The 16,176-nt window shown below is 33.9% G+C and overlaps 2 protein-coding genes and 1 long non-coding RNA gene across 3 annotated transcripts in view; 1 reads left to right on the forward strand and 2 right to left on the reverse strand.

Annotated features, from left to right (window-relative positions):
- LOC104779487 lies at positions 2,516-3,731 on the reverse strand. The gene is made up of 3 exons (XR_766483.2): positions 3,579-3,731; positions 2,969-3,046; positions 2,516-2,748 (listed from the first exon to the last, which is right to left on the reverse strand). It is a non-coding gene; the product is annotated as an uncharacterized LOC104779487 (long non-coding RNA).
- LOC104779488 (ankyrin repeat-containing protein At2g01680-like) lies at positions 9,682-11,920 on the forward strand. The gene is made up of 3 exons (XM_010503848.2): positions 9,682-10,270; positions 10,397-10,806; positions 10,893-11,920. Exons 1-3 carry the CDS (start codon positions 9,946-9,948, stop codon positions 11,757-11,759), a joined length of 1,602 nt encoding a protein of 533 aa, XP_010502150.1. The 5' UTR covers positions 9,682-9,945; the 3' UTR covers positions 11,760-11,920.
- LOC104783439 (protein VAC14 homolog) overlaps positions 12,053-16,176 on the reverse strand; it is a 5,787-nt gene continuing 1,663 nt past the window's right edge. The window contains exons 2-18 of the mRNA XM_010508595.1: positions 16,078-16,167; positions 15,849-15,968; positions 15,738-15,766; positions 15,493-15,635; positions 15,316-15,410; positions 15,051-15,137; positions 14,825-14,932; positions 14,639-14,730; positions 14,468-14,549; positions 14,311-14,376; positions 14,071-14,186; positions 13,868-13,988; positions 13,537-13,698; positions 13,317-13,445; positions 13,167-13,235; positions 12,777-13,064; positions 12,053-12,683 (exon numbers count right to left, since the gene is read on the reverse strand). Of these exons, the coding sequence (XP_010506897.1) occupies positions 12,531-12,683; positions 12,777-13,064; positions 13,167-13,235; positions 13,317-13,445; positions 13,537-13,698; positions 13,868-13,988; positions 14,071-14,186; positions 14,311-14,376; positions 14,468-14,549; positions 14,639-14,730; positions 14,825-14,932; positions 15,051-15,137; positions 15,316-15,410; positions 15,493-15,635; positions 15,738-15,766; positions 15,849-15,968; positions 16,078-16,167 (1,950 nt within the window). The 3' untranslated portion in view covers positions 12,053-12,530. The remainder of the gene's footprint in view (positions 12,684-12,776; positions 13,065-13,166; positions 13,236-13,316; positions 13,446-13,536; positions 13,699-13,867; positions 13,989-14,070; positions 14,187-14,310; positions 14,377-14,467; positions 14,550-14,638; positions 14,731-14,824; positions 14,933-15,050; positions 15,138-15,315; positions 15,411-15,492; positions 15,636-15,737; positions 15,767-15,848; positions 15,969-16,077; positions 16,168-16,176) is intronic.

Consider the following 16,176-nt stretch of genomic DNA (forward strand, 5'->3'; position numbering starts at 1 on the left):
ATATATATATATATATATGTTCAATATTATATTTAAATATCAAAGAATTTTTTAGTTAGCTAAACTTATAGTCACATATATACAATATATATACATAAGAATCTATATTACTTATTAACACCATAATTCGACCCATTATTTGCTTAACTCAAAATTGGTTTCAAAGCCAACTAAAGAAAAACATAAACGATCTTATTGATATTAGACCAAAACATGGACATACAAACATAATCACTTACACGGAAAATAATTACTTTTAAAAAATAACTTATTATTGCAACATCAACGTATGAAGGGTTTACATAAGCAGTTAATCAGAAATCTAAAATACAATAAATGTATTAGGAACAATATCAGTCAATGATAAGATTGGATCTTCAAAAGCAAGAAACAACATCCTCATAATTCATAAAAAATAAACGCAACAATTGTACACATCTAAACGAAATGATATAAACATATAGTGTATTAATACAAGTGACTGCGAAGCCCATATATGCCTAATTAAAACGAAATAATACAAAAGAGAAAAAGAAATAGACCAAAAAAACAAAAAAGTGTCAACTACACCACAAGCCACGCGTTGCGTGGGGAAGCACCTAGTTGTAGTTAAAATTAATGTTTTTTTTTTCTAGTTTCCAAGATAAAAACCGAACATGATAATGTTTAAAACGTTAAAGTTCGTCGTATAAATTAAATAACAATTTTTCATAGTATAAATTTGTAAATTTCAATATACGTTGTGAAAGGTAGGCCCGAGCAACAAGTGTTAGATATTAAATGAGGACAAATTAAACCAACCAAACTTTTGGATTATAAGTAAAAACACTTCATATTGCAAGTGTGGGGCAATTTTTTGGTATCATATAACTTAACGACATATTTGCGTGCATCATTTATATTTTAGCAATATTTAATACTCCATAAAATAATGCTACGAGTTGAGATATTTTATATTCGAAAGATAATACAATGTAATTACAGATCGAGGTATGGTAAAATACTCATGGTTTTAGAAGTTTTAGCCAATGATCCGATATATTCAAACCTTTTTTGTCATTAGCTTTTACTTGCAAAATTTACATGGTAGTAATATATATAGTCGCAAAATAATACTAAAAAACAATGGCTAGTGTGGATTTCAACATTAGACGCCCGGTTATATAAATTTGTAAAAATATTGGTAGGTCAACAAAATTAAGAAGTACTTAATTAAGAGAATTATAACTAAGGCATATAAGCCAATAATTCAAAGTAATTAATAATTGGACCTTGTCCCTGTCGAAGTGTCTAAGGGGTTTCTCTGTCGTTTCGTGGTCTCGGTTTGTAGGTTTAATTGGTTAATAACGAGAGACATTTTAATTTAGCCATTAGGCTACCAATTAAACACGTAAAATTTTAAAATTATGAAAAGTAGTAAAACCGCAATAGTCTCAATCCTTATGCGGTACGTTTATGTTGACTTTGGAAGAGACATGGTCACGTGCGTCGACATCGTCGAAGCTCCTATCCTATGTGCTCGATCAAATGCGTACGTGTTTGAATCGCGGTTAGTGGACGCGTCTATGTTTGATGTATGTTCGATGTATCTACGTTTTATTTTCTTACCTGAGTGATGCAGTCGTTACATATAATGCTGCTTACAAGTAATCCGATCCTTATATTCAATATAATGCTGCTATTGCATAATGCGTGGTTTGGACCGGTTTCTTAAACTCGAGAAAGATTCATATTTTTGCTCCTTATTATATACCAACCTCATGGGTCGAATATGATATGTTTTAAAAATTTGTTTGTTTGCGATATATATAGTCCCATGCATGAAACAGACAATACGGCACAAAAATAGGACCTACCTATGCCTTTATTTAGCTCACTTAAACTATAACCTAAACGAATTAACTTCATTATTGCAATTTTAATACATCGAAACGACATTTCTTGTATAATAGAGAAGTCAATTTATAATGTTCCTACTTAGCTGATGATTTTACAAGTCCAAATATCAAACAAGATTGTAGAAAGAAAAAGAAAAAAAAAAGACGAAAAGAGAAAATATTGAGGATTGAGTAGGTAGTAACATGGACATATAAGCTAAATGCACCATAAAGGTTCAATGAATACTGGATAAAACTAATAATATAAGTTAGACTTTTAATATCGAATATGAAATGTTCCTGCAAATGTGTGGTACGTAGATATGAATTGTTTTAATGCTTCAACCATCAGTATTTAAGTTTTAGCCACCGATTTAGAATCTTTTCCCTTTAGTTCCCCCAAAAGGATTTTTTTTTCACCACCACACATGATTAATGACCTTAGTCTCTTAGAGCAAGATTATCAGTAGTATCATAATTGGAGTCTCTTAAACATTATTTGATTTTTTTATGAATTAATTGTGTATTGTTTTGAATATAAAAACCCATGATCTCTTAGTTAAAATTTTCTCCTCCAATGGTAGATTTTAATTTTGGATCTCTTATTTTTGAAAATATTGTTTTTTGACATTTAAAAATTTTAGATAAAAATCAGAGAACTTGTTTTACAAACAAAACATGAAAAAGAATCATGACAAGAGTACAAGCACGAACCATGACATGAGGATTGAAGTTGAAGTTGCTCTTGGCTTGTTGGTGCTGAGTACAAGCTTGTTGTTGCTCTCGGATGTTGAATCAATTTATTGATTCTCGGAGTTTCTATAATTCATTCATGTGCAGCTTTCCGATTTTATTGGAAATCCACCAATACCTGCAAAATAACAGATTTAAAAGTTATATGAGGCAAACTCTCACTATGTCAGCATTAATCCAAGAAATGAATTCACTTAAGCCATCAACATTTATAATTCTTTATTGGGATCGTTATCCTCCATTTCCATAGAAACCATAACCTGCACACACCATCAAGTATAGAGCAATCTCTGTCCCATTCCAAAAAATAATCACAACACTAGTTTTGCTGAACTTACCAGTTTAATACCTTGCAGTGACAGCTTTTTTATAGTTCCACAGTACATTGCTGAAATTTACGAAACATATGTTTGTTTCTGGCAGGAAGAAGCAGTAGAATTGAGTTGAGACACATACACAGAACAAAACCACCCACAATCGATTACAAACCATACTATTTCACTACAATCCTGAAACCAGTTCTAGTTTCAAGAACAAAGATCTTGTAGCCAGAGAACATCAACCAGAGAAAGTTACTACTATTATTCAATTGGCCAAAATCAGGTTTCTCAATCAAAATCCAACAAACCCCAAAACTACACAAACTCAGTAACAAATTGAATCACATATTTCATAGTTCATCCAAAAAACATCTTCGATTAAGATGAAAGAGAAACTATACAATCAAACTTATAGATGCAATTCTAATGTTCAAAAAGAAACCAAACAAGTGTTGTATACTTGTATTCACAAACAAACCGAGCCAAACCAAGACTGAATTAAAAAGAAAAGAAAAAGTAGTTGGATCAAATCGTTTTCTAACAAAGAACAGAACATATAGTTTGTGAATTAAGAAAAAAAAACAGAGAGAGATTTAGATGAAATTAGTAATAGGATAAACAAAATTACATCAGCCCAAGAGATGTCATCCTCATCTTTAGCTTAATCGAATCCGATTTTACGCGATAAAATCTTGAAATCGATAGACAGATCGAGATGATTCTCCTTCAGCGTCACCACCACCGGATCGAGATGATTCTCTTTCAATCGCGAGAGAAAGAGAAAGAGAGAGAGGAAAAATAATAAAATCAATCGTTCCAATTTTTTTCTCGTTTTGTATTTTCTGTTCGCCCAACAGATAGCTGACACGTAGCATCTCTTAACCCACGATCCAGTATACTATATAAGAGGAGATCTTACATTTTTTCTTTTCTTTTGATTTATTTTTTTTGAACAAAACACTAAGAACCTTAGCTATGAACCTCCGATAAACATGACCTTAGTAACGCATGCATCATGATTCTTGTGTTTTCATAATAATCCAATTTTGTCACATTTGATCAAGTTTCAATAATGTTTATTGAGATTATTCATTTATATGACAATCTCTAACGATTTAATTTTGATTGTTGCTGTATAAATAAGTTTAACTATACAAAAGGCAAGTAAAAGAGCCCCACTTGGTGATGGATATCTAAAGAGTGTTTTACTATTCAAAACTTTAACGCTATAGGAAAATTCTAATATGACAATCCAAAACCCACGCCGAAATACTTTTGGTTGCTGATTAATTGTGTTATCTACAAAATATGAAAACATGATCAAATTCGAAGCTACTTCTCTGGATAAAATTACGACAACAACAAATAAATGGAATAGAATTGGTCAGAGATAAGAGATACCTCCGCACAATATGTTTCTCTCTCAACCACAAAGACATTTAAGACACTCAGCTTACAAATTACATGGACAGGAAAGAGTCTTAACAATCATTAAACTTAATCAATGATCATTTGATTTTTTTTCTTTTTTCTTTTTTTTTTAATAACAAAGATCAATAATCATTCTCATTTTCCATATGCCCTACTATATTTGGATTCCACGCGACTTTGTTACGAAACACATTTGTTTATTGGAATAGCAAAATATATATAGTTAAATTATTTTGAAATCATTGGCTGAAATTATGGATATGAAAATATTTCCCGAGAAATTAGGAAATGGACACGACCACGAGGGTATCATGGGATCATAGAATAATAATAAATAGTAATCTAATTTATTTATTATTTTAGTTTATTGTTTTTCTAATTTTAGGTGATCCGAATCTCCACACCGAACTAAAAAGATGTGAAGTTCAAATTGTTTCGCAGTAACCAAAAATCAACAAAAATTTGCTGGTATACACAGACGAAACCGACTAATATGATGTAGTCCAACCAAGAAAACTGACCCTATCATTTTCATATTTTTAGGTTCTAAAAGTATTCGTTTTTGCTATATCCTATCATTACTTTTTAGTTTTCATTCGAGTAATTTTGACACCAATTTTTCGAAAGTCTATTATGGGTGTGAATAGTTACAGCGGTTGAGGCGGAAAAATCTATTTACGGATTAGATCGTTTTTTATTTACCATTCACAAATTTAGTCCGTATTAGTGAAACAATTCAAGAAAGATGGCGAATATTCGCCGTCATTATTAGAAAGAAAACCGCCGCCAGACCAACTACAGACTATTTTTATGTATAAATAAAGTTGGTCCGTAGCGATTTACTGTCCGGCCTATTTTTGGGGCGGACTAAACCGCTGACAGATTTGACCGCCCCGACCATAGTCTATATTATCTTTTTGGAAAAATTATAATCTTGATATATATCTTTTTATAATTGATTAATTCTCATCTGTTTTTTTCATACATATTGATAGAACACTCATCATTTTATTTATATGTAACAATCTAGCTAGAGATGTATTTTAAAAAAAATCATTTAATATTTTAAACATAGAAAATTCATAAAATATATTATACCATATAGAACAATAATAATTTTTAGAACATTTGATATACTCGTTACGTAAAAAGCTATATATTTGGATTCGGGTGGTACATATTATGTGTTAGTTTCTTAACCGATAATAACTTAACCTTCTTCTTTTAGAAATATTATTAATTAAGTCTCTAAGAAAACTAACGATTAAAGATCTGATTAAGACTTTTCCCTTTCAAGTATTTCTTCCAGAATCCACATTAAAAATATGAAAGGTTTTCTACGAATCCATCTGAAAATCATCATTTTGCAGTGCACTAATCTAGGTAGAAATGTATATTAACAAAAGTCCATCAAATTGATTTTTTTAGTCAATTTCTTTTGAAATGTTTTTTCTATTTTTTCTCTAGAATGAAGTTAATATATTTTTTACATTTTCACCTTAAACATAGAAAAGACTTTGCCCTTTTCGAGTGTTTCTTCCAGAATCCACATTAAAAATATGGAAGACTTTCCTACGATTCCATTTAAATTTATAAAACTATAAGAGAATCGAGAAAAACAAGGAAAAGCCACTTTCTAGAATTTAATTTGAATTTTAGCTGTTTCACAACATCTAGATTTAATCAAATGTTGAGAAGTAAGAGAGAAGAATGGAAACTGTTAGAATTATCCCATATCGGAAGAATTAATTTACTTTGGGCAATATATAGTGTTAATAGACTAATAGAAACCTTATAAAATATATGAGAAATATAATATTTTATGCTCACAAAACCTAAACTAAACCTAATCCCTTAATATATTTACTATGCTCGATTATAAAAACACACAAAATCTGAAAACGACATTTGAATGTAAATGTCTATATATAAACAGTTAAATATACGCATGACATGAAAAAGACGTAGAAAATTGGTTACAAAGGGTTTAAAACTGAATTTAAAATAACCATTCTTTCGGTTGGTCGACATCTCGCACCGATCTTTACTGGTTTTATTTTCTTAACTACTACAAACTTATTGCATCGATCAGCTGTAGATTTGAGACCTCAGTTTGAATTTAAGTTTGAAGTTTTATAAGCTACTAAAATGGTTAATTAAGCTAAAATATTGGTGAGATATTAATAGTATTGTACTAGAAGTCTAGAACCCCACAGTCTATAATTTAAGAAAAGAAAAGAAATAAAAAAGAAAGAAGATGTCGGCATCAGAGGAAGACCCGAGCAAGTCGTGAGGGTTGAAATGGTCGGACACCACATGCTCTCTTTTTCCCTCTCTAATAATACATATTATGCAAGTTATCAACTCTCTCTTCATATAAATAGTTTTTTCTTTTCTTTCATTTGAGTCTGATTAACAGATTATGAATGTTATAAAATATAATTTCATGTCTTTTAATAGGAGTAGGTTTTGTTTTCAATGAGTTATATAATACTATTTCGTTTTCTTTCAATATTTAGTTAGAAAAACTACTTTTTACTACGATTTTTAAGGATTTTTTCTTCTGAAACCAGAATATTCCAAATAAGGTTCCATAATACTCCACGGAATATGTAGAAGAGACAAGTTTTCTAACAATTTAGAACGTATATACTACTAGGCTACTATCTATGATTGAAACGAGGACCAATCCAACAACTATGGTCCAAAACAAAATTGTAGATTGCTACCATATATCAGTTTTATCAAAAAAAGAGATGAGGATATACTATCAACAAAGGAAACTGTTTAAGATAATAAATCATTGTTATGGCCATATGGAGTTTTCACTCCTTGTTGCGAGCTGATTCGATTGCTCTTGTAAGCTTAGCTGCTTAGATCGTGGTTGTTTTTGTTTGATCGTCTAGCTACTCGTCTTAAGCCTGATCAATATTTCTTAACCCATCATGAGTAGTTTTTTTTGGAAACCTAGAAAATGATTGTAGTAACATTGATGATATTAGTTTTAACAAAAAAAATACTATGCAATTCATAATATTATGAAGTACAGTTCCCCCAAAAAATAAAAATAATGTCAACCAATCGCTGCTTTAAGAAATGTAGTTGAATTGTTTATTACCTCAAGAAACAAACCACTGGTTTAAAAGAGTATTTTGTCTGAAAATATGAAATTATACATTATTAGGGCTTTTTTATTTTATTTCTGTCTAATTATGGACATGTTTATTTCGAATGTATGGTAATCTTCCAACACTTATAATGATTATACAATAATTTAATTAAATGCTTTTGTTTATATAAATAATAAAGAGCGATTCAATTAGTACACCTCCATGTGACCTGATGGGTTCTCCGTAGACAGAGGTGGGGGCAATTTTGTTGGATCAACCAAACCCAACATTTATTTATATTGGCATTGTATAGATTACATTAGTAAAAGAAACAATAGTTAGTGTCAAATTTATACGAGTGTATGGAGATATAGTTAACTAAGGAACCTCAGTGCATGTAAACTTTAAACACCTGCATACGAACGGAAAAAAGCAGATAATGATTTCTGTATTTGTATACTTATCATTTCTATGTTCTTGATGATTTCATTACATGATAATTTTATTATCAACAATGTTAATAAATGAGCTGATGAGATGTTAAAAATAATCTATGTAATAATGACTACATGATATTATACCCAAGTAGTAATATATATACCAATGTGAATGAATTAATAATTTGAAAAATACAGTTTTATTTATCCATATTGTTTTTAACAAAAAATTGTATAATGATTTGTAGGAAAAATACAAAACTGTGTACTTAAAAAATGGTTTGTATGTATTGGATCCAAGTAGGATTTCGAAGACTTTGAAGGGCACATCCTTTTCAAAGTTTACTTCTATTAAATGTAATGCTGAAGTCATTGTTTACTTTTTTTTTTTCTAGAACACATAAATTTTCCACAATATGATAATTTAAATTAATTGAGTTTTGTTTGTTTTCTCTTTTATAATTGGTTGTTTTGTGGATAAAATCCAAAAATTACAGTCACTATCTTTCGACGTGGCTCACTTGCGGCCTGATCCTTTTCTACAATGTAACTTTATTTTTATTCTATTTCTTTGTCTTTTAAATCAGTTTAAATTCTTAGCATAATAATTAAGAGTTATTCTAGATTTCTAACATAAACCATAATATTTGTAATTCTTTTTATTAGTAAATTTTCTGAAACTATCAATACAATGAATTAAGACTTATATGAAACTGTTAAACTGACGGTGATGCCGGTCATTTGGGTCGGTGGTGGTTCCGTTGCGGAGACGTTGACGGTGGGTTGTTTGACGTCAACGTGAAGCATCCCATTCATTCATATGCAAACACAAAAGAAGAAGACAAAGAGTTTACTTTGATAATTATAATGGGCTTTCAAGCCCATGAAAAACATGGGTTTCAACAAAATAGACACCCTGTAAAACATCAACCCATTTGTCTCAATATAATTGAGTTGTATTTGGGCTTTGGGACAATTTTTTTCTTTTTCTTTTCCAACTCTGGTATTGGAGAGAAGACATTCACCAAGGTGCAAAGTGCAAATCATCCAAGAGATCCCCAACAGGATAACAAGTCTAAAACATGCATATAAAACCTACTCAAAATCCCACTAACACAAATATACAATATTAAATTTGTTTGAAGAATACGTCTGCACGAAACACACAAGTTAAAACTTCTTTTACTGATGATAAAGTTGCTAAAATTCCTTGTAAGTCACAGTATTAACTTTTTTTTGGGGGGNGGGGGGGGGGGGGGGGCAAAATGTCAAGTAAAAAGCCATATTACATGACAGAAGTTTCGTATTTCTCTGCATTGTGCAAAGCAGGCCTGTACTGCACATACATGTAGTATGTTTTTAGTTTTAAAAAATTACATCATGTTCATAGTGTTAGCTTGATTGATAATATATATTCATAATTGAAAATCACATGTCGTTTGAGATATATATTTCCAAAAATTTTAAATATTCCAACTGTCAACGGTCCACATACGTTATCTATATAGTACAAAAAAATAATTTGGTATAAGTTTATAACAAAAAATGTTGCTGTCTCGTCGAAAACAGAAAATAAAAATACATAATTTTTAAAAAATAAAAATACAGAGAAAACGAATTATTGAAGGGGAAAAATTACACACACAGACCATTCAGGTTTTGATTGATGGAGAGAAAGAAAGATTCCCCCATTATCTTTTTCCTTTTAGTGTCAACAAAAGAAAAAGAAAAAAAGCATATAACCTTAAAGAACAATTTTTTTAATATTGTAAAGAGCAATCAAACAAACAAAAAAGAAGCAAAGAACTCAAACACGGTTTCACATGAATCCCCAATTTCATAGCAAAGCATAACTAAAAAAATAGTAGCTTTTTGGAGATCGAATCTGTTTTTCTGATGGGTTTTTACTGAGACTTCTTGAGATAGAGAGAGAGAGAGAGTACTGAGTCTGTGTAAAGTTGAGAACTTTTTGGGGTTTAGAGAGAAGGTGAGAGCTTTTACAGAGAAAGAGAGAGAGATGGAGATGAAGCAGATGAAGTTTCTTACTCACCAAGCTTTCTTCTCCTCTGTTCGATCAGGAGATCTTAGTCAACTCCAACAGTTAGTTGATAATTTAACCGACGACGAGCTAATCATTGATGAGTCATGCCCTTCTTCCGCCGTCGCTGAGCTTATGTCTGTGCAAAACGACGCCGGTGAGACCGCCTTGTATATAGCCGCCGCTGAGAATCTTGAAGACATTTTCAGTTACTTGATTAGATTTTGTAGTTTGGAGACAGTTAAGCTCAGATCCAAATCCGACATGAACGCCTTTCATGTCGCTGCTAAGAAAGGTCACTTGGGTATGTCTCTCTAATTTTTGCAATCTTCACTCTCTTTTTTTTGCTGAATTCAAAATTTCAAACTTTGGCTCTGTGTTTGTGATCTTTGACCCTTTTGGGGCTCTTCTGCTTATGGATGATATCCAGGAATTGTGAAGGAGCTACTGAGATTATGGCCAGAGCTCTGTAGAATCTGCGACGCTTCCAATACGAGTCCGCTTTACGCAGCTGCGGTTCAAGATCACTTAGAAATAGTAAATGCTATGCTTGATGTCGATCCAAGCTGTGCAATGATCGTGAGAAAGAACGGGAAGACATCTCTACACACAGCGGGAAGGTACGGGCTACTTCGGATAGTGAAAGCTCTCATTGAGAAAGACGCAGCGATCGTTGGTATCAAAGATAAGAAAGGTCAGACCGCTCTTCACATGGCTGTTAAGGGGAGAAGCATGGAAGTAGTTGAAGAGATTTTACAAGCTGATTACACGATATTGAATGAGAGAGATCGTAAAGGGAACACTGCTCTGCATATCTCTACTCGAAAGGCTCGGCCACAGGTATTATTATAATACACTGCTCCTTTTCTTCTTTCGAATATCTAATAATGATACTTACATAGATGCCTTTGTGTTTTGTTTGTTAGATAACGAGCTTGTTGCTGACCTTTACGGTGATTGAAGTGAATGCGATTAACAACCAGAAAGAAACAGCTATGGATTTGGCTGATAAGTTGCAATATAGCGAATCCGCTTTGGAGATCAATGAGGCGTTAGTAGAAGCTGGTGCTAAGCACGGGAGGTTCATTGGTCGGGAAGATGAGGCGAGAGCATTGAAGCGAGCAGTGAGCGATATCAAACACGAGGTGCAATCTCAGCTTTTGCAGAATGAGAAAACCAACCGCCGTGTCTCTGGGATCGCGAAAGAGTTGAGGAAACTTCACAGAGAAGCAGTTCAGAACACGACTAACTCGATAACGGTGGTGGCGGTTCTGTTCGCTTCCATAGCGTTCTTGGCTATATTCAACTTGCCGGGGCAGTACTTCACGGAGGGGTCGCATGTGGGACAAGCCGATATCGCGGGGAGAACTGGATTCCGCATTTTCTGTCTTTTAAACGCGACATCGCTGTTTATATCGCTAGCGGTTGTGGTGGTTCAGATAACTTTGGTTGCATGGGACACACGGGCACAGAAGAAAGTTGTGTCGGTTGTGAATAAGCTAATGTGGGCAGCTTGTGCATGCACGTTCGGAGCATTTTTGGCGATTGCGTTTGCGGTTGTGGGAAAGGGGAATTCATGGATGGCCATTACGGTGACGTTGCTTGGAGCACCCATCTTGGTAGGGACGTTGGCGAGTATGTGTTATTTCGTGTTTCGGCAGAGGTTTAGGAGCGGTAGTGATTCGCAGAGAAGGATTAGGAGAGGGAGTAGCAAGTCGTTTTCATGGTCTTACTCTCATCATGTTTCTGATTTTGAAGATGAATCAGATTTCGAGAAGATTATTGCTCTTTGATCTCAACACTTATTGCTGCTGCTGAAGCGTCTTTGTATAGAGCCTCCCTACTCTTGTTGTGTATTCTTAGAATAAATGAAAGTAACAATCTTCTTGTAGTATGTGTATCATACAGTATATAGCAGCAATAAAGTCGCCACCAGTATACCATATCTGATATCTTTATTGTTTCTGTTGTACTTCCTGTTACTATTCATTCAAGTAATAGTGAATCATGCGTTAGGAACTAGTAAATTTTTATCATTCGGCGATGAGCACTATCATATGCACCCTTCAAATGTTAATCAATAAGCTTATGAGCAAACATTGTATAAATCTGTGGAAAAGGGAGCATCATTCAACATAAATATCCAATAAGTCACCTCTACAAACCTCATGTGGTTTTCCAGTTATAAAAAAACAACACAAAACCACATGATCACTTCTTTTTCTTACATCCTCCACAAAAGGTAAGATATAAAGACTCCAAACAATGAAACAAATTCATGAAACGAACCCCAAAAAAAAAATATAAGGTGGACTGAAGAAGAATCTCTCGAAAAAAAAAAAAAACCCGACAGAGAGATCGAGATAGAGATAGAAAGAGAGGGATGGACACACGACCGCAGCTTTTCCCCAAGTTCCGAGGAAACTTGAAGGGTTACTAAAAAAGAGATATACAATTTTACAGGAGACAAAAGGGATCGGTGGTGTCCACACAAAGAAGAAGAAGATGATGATGATGATTGTCGGGGATGGATATTATTTATTATTTATGATTACCAAGGTTGGTTAAAGCTGTAGTTGACCAGGGCCTTTTCTTGAAGATCTTGATGGAGGTCGATTGTTGTCTGCAATTGATGATGATGTCGAGGAAGGTGGTGGTCGTTGTTGTTGTTGTTGTTGCTGCTGCTGTTGTTGTTGTTCTTCAGATCTCCTCATCTCCTAACAGATCAATAAAAAGCACCATGAGCCTATCTATGTCTAATAACATTCAACACTCCAAGCCTTAAGATACATGTGCTGCGTTCTATGTACCTTTGATGTAGAAGAAGAGGAAGTGTGATATGAGTAGTTCACTCTAGTCCTTGCCTGGCCACGATGCAGATTCTGTACGTTCTCAAACTGTTGTAGCCGCGCAGAAAAATTGATTCCTTGGTGAGAACTGTTGCTATTATCTTCTTCTAAGTCACCGTCCTCGTTTTGATTCATATACTGAGAGAAAGGAACTCCTGAAGTTGCTCTTCCTATTTGGTTTCCATTACTGAATGAGTACGTTGGCACAGTTTTGAGTCTTGTTCTAAGTATCTTGAATGCCGCGCTTTGCTGCATACATAAACAAAACCAGGAGTTAACAACTTTTTTAAAGAACACAGCAATTTTCCAACAAACCAAATAAGTCTGTTTCTTCTTTTCTTTTCGTTTTACCTGGGGAAGTAACATTAAAAGACCATAAAGTGTTTTCAGCAACCATGTGTATCTTCCTGGTTCAAGAAGCTGCAGAAGAAAAAAAAGGTTTTGGTAGCAACGAAAGAATCCATAAAAGGAAACGGATAGTTTGAGATAATTCAAGCAAACCTGCAACCTAAGGTAAGTAAAGATTGGAGTTTCGAGAAGCCGGATCAATTTATCAAGCTGTACTAGAAATTTGACATTGATGTCTTCTTCTACCAAAGATTGAATCACGACACTCGCATGCTGGTAAGCCTGTTAATAATTCCGTTTTCTCGATATTCAATACAGATAGTCAACAGAATCATATTGTGTTAACTTTACGTTTCTTGTTGTTTTTTTTTACCTGAGCTAATAAGCAGAGGCTTATAATTGCCATGGGTGAATGGCACCATGAAGTATACAAGGCAACAAAAAGTTCTTTCCCTTCGCGATTGACGAGTGAACCTTTTAATAGATCTCGTAATTTCGATAACTCCGGGGAAGTAAGCAAAATCAAATTCAATGCCTGAAACATAAAACAAAAAGGCAGTCTAGTGATTGATAACTCAAAGTGAGAAAAACCCAGTCAACTCTCAAAGGGCTAATATAAACCACGCAGACAAAAACAATCAACTCACTGTACTGACCTTAAAAACATTCCTTAATTGAAGATATCTAGGAAAAGGAGATAATACCTGAACCATGGTAGAGGCAAAGTCAAGATTATCTTCTCCCTCAAGAATTGTTGAGAGCTCTCGGTAGACTCTTTCGGCATCCAAAAGTACACACATTCTTCGGACGATAAGGGCACCACGCCTGTAAAGAGAAATGTTTTGGCCAACTAAATAAATATGTTCTTTCCAGCAACTTAAAAGGCAGATTATTAGATGCAACTAACCTTTCCAAAAGAGAATTATCAGCTCGGAAATTGTGGACTAGAAATACAATGAGCTGGCGAAAGTGTTGAGGATCTTTTGCTACACCAGCATGAACCTCCAGAACCAAGAGCACCACCTAAAGTATATTTTCAAGTCCAGATAGTTCAAATATCAGATAAGTTCATTACTAGGCAAAACCAAACCTACATATCACAGAGTTCAACAACCAATCAAACAAACAGTCAGGGAATAAAACTTACGTCGTCAGAAGAATCAGATAGTGCTTTTAGAAGGGTGTCAAATATGTCATTCAGGAAGCACAGGACCTGTTACAAGATTAGCAATTTAGTTATATAGAAACAAACCAAAAGGGCAAACTTGAAAAGAATGATGCCCAAACAAAAACCAGTTCTTTACCTCTGTACGATGCTTGTTTAAAAGTGTTGATATCCAATTCAATGCTTCAATTCGTGTAGCCTCAAAGTCACTTGATAGCTGCCTGCTCGATGGAAAAACTCACAAATCACAAAAACAGGCGAGATTTTATATCATTCAAAAGGAGAAAAACAAAGATAGAGAAAAACTAACCTCCTTGCAACAGAGAGAATTGCGCCAACGTCAAAACCATCCGAGGGTTCAACATGAATTGAACGAAGTTCTTCATTGGTTTCACGAGCAACCTTGTGGAAAGAAAATTGAAAAAACAAAGAAAGTGAAAAGTTGCATACAAAACCTACAGTTTCAATTACCGGGGAGGAGGAGAAGCAAACTTACCACCCTAATTTTCTCTTCTTTGTCAGATATGCAAGGCAAAATAGCCCCAAGAATATCAGCGTAATAACGCACGAGCTGGTCACCCCCAAGTTTTACAAACTCGTTTATCTACAAAAGACATTTAATAAAAAGCAGATATTCTTAGTATATGAATCTCCTGAGAAGTCAAAGTACCCATATATGTAACTGGAAGAGGCCAAGAAGAAGCATGGTTTTTTCTGCTTACCCACGTGATGGCTGTTAATCGAGTAAATTCATCAGGAGAAGCAGCCCTCTGCACCAGTATTTCAGCCATGCGACCATAATCTACAGACTTCAACAGTAGCACCGCTCGAGTCAGTAATTTACCAATGAAACATAAATATTGTCTTTAAAAAGTACACGAGCTAACAAGAAAAGATAGACCTCCAGAAAATTAGTTGAGAAAAGGAATATGCTAGCAGGATTTTTTTCTTAGTCCAAAAAATAAGGCCACACAACAGAAGTCTTACTGGTGAATTTTTAATCTCTTGAAGAAACTCTGAAAGAGCTGAATCAGCTTGTTGTCGTATTTCATGACTAGAGTCGCTCAACATATTGAATAACCCTGAAATTCAATGACAAGTTGCGTCAGCTGACACACAAGTAACAAAATATACATCAAGCTGAAGTTAGCAAAGTGCAGTTACCATCTAGAAAGTCAGGCAGAAACCCAAGCATATCAATGTCTGGAACACTATCAAGAACAGTGATCCATCCTACCAGAAATTGCCGTACATAAGGGTTTAGAACGTTCATACGCTCTTTTAAAAGAGGTATGAATTCCTCAATACTGCAAAAAATCCAAATCCAAAAGAAATAGAGCGTCAAGTAAAGTTAATAGTGACAGATATAGTTTTGATACACAGACGAAAAAAAAGCTAACTAGACAAACCTGAACTGATCACTTTCCGTCACAATATCCTGCTTTACAAGGTTTTAACTCTAATTCAGCGTAATGTTTAAAATCAAAAGTATCATGTGTAAGAAAAAAAACTGTCCACACCTTAACAAGGCGATCCAAAAGATGAGCAGCACTTTGGACATTGGCATCAGAATCTGCTGAGAGTTTGCACAAGGCATCAAAAATCTTATTGAAGAAAATAATGAAATCGCCTCGCACAACCTGTAGTAGTAAACCAGAAAAAAAAAAAAAAATAGGCAACTGTGGATCAATGACAGTATCACATAGAAGAATGAACTGAAACACAATGGATACTAGTAAAATCTTTTACCTTTGCAATGTTATATAGAGCTTCACATGCATAGTACCGAACTCGGCTATCTTGATCAGAAAAGGAATTAATCACAGGTGGCACTATGTGCTTCACATG

Source organism: Camelina sativa, chromosome 4, assembly GCF_000633955.1.
Source record: "Camelina sativa cultivar DH55 chromosome 4, Cs, whole genome shotgun sequence".
Taxonomy (NCBI): domain Eukaryota; kingdom Viridiplantae; phylum Streptophyta; class Magnoliopsida; order Brassicales; family Brassicaceae; genus Camelina; species Camelina sativa.

Excerpts from the sequence above, each read along its gene's own strand:
- LOC104779488 (XM_010503848.2), top strand. The coding sequence starts at position 9,946 with ATGGAGATGAAGCAGATGAAGTTTCTTACTCACCAAGCTTTCTTCTCC. Across the intron at positions 10,271-10,396 it reads TGCTAAGAAAGGTCACTTGG|GAATTGTGAAGGAGCTACTG; the intron begins GTATGTCTCTCT and ends GATGATATCCAG. Across the intron at positions 10,807-10,892 it reads CTCGAAAGGCTCGGCCACAG|ATAACGAGCTTGTTGCTGAC; the intron begins GTATTATTATAA and ends TTTGTTTGTTAG.